At 40.3% G+C, this 4,970-nt stretch overlaps 1 protein-coding gene across 1 annotated transcript in view; it reads left to right on the forward strand.

The window, feature by feature from the left end:
• LOC118342944 (collagen alpha-1(IX) chain-like) overlaps nucleotides 1-4,970 on the forward strand; it is a 24,589-nt gene that overhangs the window by 13,060 nt on the left and 6,559 nt on the right. The window contains exons 10-24 of the mRNA XM_035681639.1: nucleotides 596-667; nucleotides 759-803; nucleotides 881-916; nucleotides 1,028-1,051; nucleotides 1,168-1,221; nucleotides 1,882-1,953; nucleotides 2,604-2,642; nucleotides 2,850-2,906; nucleotides 3,627-3,680; nucleotides 3,837-3,890; nucleotides 3,995-4,048; nucleotides 4,131-4,184; nucleotides 4,302-4,355; nucleotides 4,450-4,503; nucleotides 4,611-4,664. Coding sequence (XP_035537532.1) covers nucleotides 596-667; nucleotides 759-803; nucleotides 881-916; nucleotides 1,028-1,051; nucleotides 1,168-1,221; nucleotides 1,882-1,953; nucleotides 2,604-2,642; nucleotides 2,850-2,906; nucleotides 3,627-3,680; nucleotides 3,837-3,890; nucleotides 3,995-4,048; nucleotides 4,131-4,184; nucleotides 4,302-4,355; nucleotides 4,450-4,503; nucleotides 4,611-4,664 — 777 coding nt within the window. The remainder of the gene's footprint in view (nucleotides 1-595; nucleotides 668-758; nucleotides 804-880; nucleotides 917-1,027; nucleotides 1,052-1,167; nucleotides 1,222-1,881; nucleotides 1,954-2,603; nucleotides 2,643-2,849; nucleotides 2,907-3,626; nucleotides 3,681-3,836; nucleotides 3,891-3,994; nucleotides 4,049-4,130; nucleotides 4,185-4,301; nucleotides 4,356-4,449; nucleotides 4,504-4,610; nucleotides 4,665-4,970) is intronic.

Genomic DNA, 4,970 nt, shown 5'->3' on the forward strand with positions numbered 1-4,970 from the left:
GTATATAATAATAACAGTATATATGATAATATTAATAATATTTATAATAATATAATAATAATATGTATATATAATATAATGACTGATTTGTTTGCTGCATTCACCTTTTGCAAAGGTAGCCCAGAGATTCCACTCCCCATCTATTGCCCAACAATTGGCAATCTGTTGAGGGAATCTAATTTTCGAAGTTTCGGGACTACAGATTGTTATTTTACACATTTTCAATTGAAAAGACTTCTGGCTAAATTTGCCTCCAGGACAATCAATGTAATGTACTGTATAATGAATTTTACCGCAATGCAACTGATGCACAACAGGCCTAAAACTTTTAGCAGTTGTTACTGATTGAGCCTGAGGGATAATGTTTACTGCTGCCTCTGCCATTTATCATTGCTCTTTCCCTGTCCAACCCATTTATTATCTGCTTAGCCTTACACAAGCTTGGGTTTGTTGTTGATCTAAGAAACAACGAGAGCAGGCTCGCCTTCCATTGATTAAATGTTGACTGTCACTGCCTCTGTGTATCTTAGCAACCGTGCAGAGAGATGCAGGAAGAAGATAAAGCTGATTTATTCCTGTTGTGTCTGTTTCCTAGGGCAGCAAAGGGGAGAAGGGGGAGGTCGGTCTTCCTGGACAGAGAGGCCTGCCCGGCCTTCAAGGAACTGGAGTAGGAGACATCACTTCATCCACTGACACACACTCTTTATAATATCTGCCAGTACTGTCTGTGTTTGATTGTGTGCTATTGTTGTCTGCAGGGTTCTTCTGGCCCAATGGGTCCCAGAGGGCCTGTAGGGGAGAGAGTGAGTAACCAATTAGATCGCTTTGAAATCATTTAGAATTATGACAATGTTACTGATTACTACTTCCCTAATTTTAGGGACTTCCTGGCTTTCCTGGACCTGCAGGTCCTCCTGTAAGTGGAAAATTTCTTACTAAAGCAACATGCATGGAAATTACACTGTATGTGACTGTGAAGAAACAAACTTTAAATTAACCCAAATGTAATGTATGTCTTGATTCACAGGGCCCAGCAAGTGAAGGACCAGCTGTATGTGTTTGCTACATCTTCTTCTTCTTTTATTGTGAAACCCTGTTGAAATGCTCATACATGGCTTACCAGTGAACTTGCTGCTGTGTTAACTGCTGTGTGTCCGTGTCTGACAGGGACCACCAGGGAAACCAGGAATCCCGGGAGATGAAGGGAACATCGGACCTGAGGTCAGAGAGTGTGACAAATAAAGACTGTTTATTTAAATAAATGTTGATATGCACAAATATGAAAATAGTCAGTGTTGAAAAGTAACTATTTACTCAAGTATTGTACTTACTATCGTTCTTGCACTTGTGAGTATTTCCATTTTATCCTACTTCTACTCAACTACATTTAAGAGGGAAATATAGATAATATACAATAAGCTTATTAAAGAAGAAGAGTTTCTATTTGGGGATTATTGTCATGCTTCAGATGAGTTGTTAGTTCCACTGAACAGTGACGTCCTCTCTGAACGCTCATTTGAATGTTCAAAGAGGTCAAATTATTCAATATACAACAAAAAGCAAGGATTAAAGAAACATCCACAAAAGTGGTCCACGCTGCTCTCATGAATCATTTCACAACCCCTCAGATTTATCTCTGGTAAAGACACATTCATTTTACTGATAATGCTGCAGTATTTTTACTTTCAATATTGATACTACTTACTTGTAATGGAATATTTTTACAGTCTTGTATTGCTACTTGTACAAAAGGACAAGTTAGAAAATGTTCTAAACAAGCTCTAAATATGATTTTACAGCGTTATAAAACTGTTTGCTATCTTGAAAATGTTGTTCTTTGTCGTATTTCAAATGGTATAATACTATTTCTTATACCTGCAGGGTCCACCTGGACCCAGAGGGGGACCTGGCATTGCAGGGCTTCCGGGCCCTCCTGGTCCACCAGGGCCTGTGGTAAGAACCAGAACTAACCCATGTTCTGTTGACATCTACTAACGTATTGTTAGTTTTTCATACATATTGTATTTATTTTTATTTCTTCTTCTTTTATTAATTTCTATTTGGGCATTTATTAAATCTTCCATATTTGAGAGCCAATATGCAGTTACCAATATTTGGAATAACAGCTGCTGATTGTCGATATTACTCAAGAGAATGGTGTTTGAATTGGACACTTTTCATGTCAAAAATTACAAGTATAGTGTCTTCAGACATTTCTTATTTCTTATGATTATTAAAAAGGCTCTGAAACAGAGTTTCGTTGGGATGCTGAATTCCTCCATATTACCTAGGAGACCTAGGACATGTAGGCCTGGTTAAATATAAAATACTACAGTATACAACTGATGGTATCTGCATGCATTTTAATTAAAGCTCAATATCAGCCACATGTTGTATATTAATCTGCTGAACAGGTGTAACCCTAGTAGCCATACTAAATCGTCATCCCCATCTAGACTTTCGTGTGAAATGACGAGTGTATGATGATGTTGCATGCGACAGTCTCTTTTCACATTACCTCTGCGAGGATTTCTGCTGTGGTGGATTTATGTGGACATCTAAACCCCCACGGCTGTTTTAGATGTCACTCTGCTGTGTTTTAGGGACCGCCTGGTGCCAGCAATGAGGGAAGTGGGGAAGCTGTGAGTGTTTTACTGTCTTAAACACTGCCAAATGTTTCCTGGATGCATGGCAATTGGATTGGTGACAGTGACTTTCTGATCAAATGAAGTCATTGAAGTTAAGAGGCTCTGCAGCAGCCATGCTTCTGGACTATTTGACTGTGTGTTTTGTCTGTCCCGTCTCTCATTTCCATCCCGTCTGCCTGTCTGTTTATGTTTGTCTGTTAGTGTCCTGCTGCCTGCCCTGCTGGACCACAGGGATTGGCTGGGCTACCAGGGATGAAGGTGAAGAATGTCAATATCAACAAAAAAATATATTTTAGATTTAGTTTGATTTGTTGTGGGAAAAGATGTGACTTTAGTAGCTATTGTAGTATCCGACATGTAAGGGATAATGCCTTATGAGGTGTCCGTTATTAGGAATTAGGATGAGGCCAAAACCATCTAATGGTTGCCTTTGCAGAGACCATTAATTCCTGAAATAGACTGAAATCTCTCCACAACTGTATGGATTGTCATGAAATCTTGTGCAGTCAATATCATGTTAAACATACTACAAGGAGTTTTTAAATTGTCAATTTAATACTGATGCCTCTATATGACCTAAACAAACAAGACCACCAAGAGGTTTGGCTGTTTCTATACAGTTATTCTTAATGCCTGCCATCTCAAACTGATGAAAAGATTATGGAAACACTACCAGTTTTGTCCACAGGGGCAGTCAGAATCAACACAGAATGAAAGTTCCTTGTAGCTGCTTTAATGTTGTCATTGTGAACATGTTTGTACAGATGCGCCACTGTGGCTGTATTAGTCTAGTTATAAACTAGAAGTGGAATGGAAAGCAACAGCTGCTGTTTGGAGGCAGGAAATAAACATCCACTTAAGCAGGAGGAGAAACTCAGGCATAAATTTAGACCATAGTACAGGAACCTTAAGCTGTGACAGTAATGAGATCAAATCTAATAATGCAAAATTGTTAATACAATTGATTGCTGCCTTCAGGGACACAAAGGTTTGCCTGGGGAGCCTGGAAAAGACGGTGAACCTGGAAAGAAGGTATGTAATAGAGTTCTTAATATCCTTCCTTTGGTCTCTCTGCAACAACTGTGTGAATTCCCATTTCCAATAACAAGTCATATGTAAGTTTGCACATAAATTATATGATTGAAGCCTATAAACAACGTAATATGATTGCCTTACCTTCTTCCACAGGGAGAAGATGGAGAGCAAGGCCCTCAGGGGCCACCTGGTCGCATGGGGGATGACGTAAGGAAGCCGTTTCCAGTGTTTTACCAAAGACATGGTCCAAAGATGTGTCACTATGAGAGGAAACACATATCTTTTTAAAATGTACTATTTTGTTATTATAGGGGCAAAGAGGGCCCATTGGATTCCCTGGAACACTGGGAGAAAAGGGAGACAGGGTAAGTTGAACCAAAGTTTTTAAAATAATGAAATAACATTTTCTGGCATGTGATGATGATAAAAACTCCTCTCTGTTCCTAGGGTCCTCCTGGTTTCAATGGCGTCCCAGGACCCACCGGCCCACCTGGAGCTCCTGTAAGCAGTCTTAGTTTGATCAGTTCTTTGTCCTCCTCTCTTTGGCATTTACTCTCAGAGTAATGGGGCAGGATGTATTTGAAAACTAACTGTGCCTGATTGAATCACTTTCCTCAGGGTGTGGAGGGAATCCGTGGACGTCAGGGTTTGGAGGGGCCCAAGGGTGACGATGTAAGTTCTACACTTCAGTTTCTTTTGGATTCTGGATTATATTGCAAACATTAACAGAAAGACTGTTTTGGTTACTCACTTTGATTTTGATTAGGGAGCTGTGGGAGCTCCAGGAGAGCAGGGCCCTAAAGGGGAAAAAGGAGATGTTGTAAGTATGCTGTTGGGATTAAGGGACTTTCCTGTGACTCATTCATTCTTTAGCACACTATTGTTTAGGGTGTGACTGGGTTATAACTTTGTGGTGTGACATTACAGGGAGAGCCTGGTAAAGACGCCGTGGATGGACTTCCCGGAGCTGATGGAGCCAAGGTGACTGATTTTAAACAGCAAACAGTTTTTGTTCCAGTATTCAATATCGTTACTTAAGAAGGAGATTTCACCCTAGATTTTTTCACTTTTGAGGGTGTGATACAATGTTTAGACCTTCATGGTACCAGGGCTGTAGTCAAGACCACTTTTGTCGAGTCCAAGACCAGGGGCCTCATGTACTAACGTTGCGTACGCACAAAATTCGTGCGTACGCCATTGTTCACGTTCACGTTCGGATGTACTAAAAGTGAACTGAACGTGAGAATGTGCGGTCCTCCACGGCAGCTTCATTGCTGGCGTACGTAC

The sequence above is a fragment of the Morone saxatilis genome, unplaced genomic scaffold (genome assembly GCF_004916995.1).
Source record: "Morone saxatilis isolate NCDOM2014 unplaced genomic scaffold, NCSU_SB_2.0 Contig9, whole genome shotgun sequence".
NCBI lineage: Eukaryota > Metazoa > Chordata > Actinopteri > Moronidae > Morone > Morone saxatilis.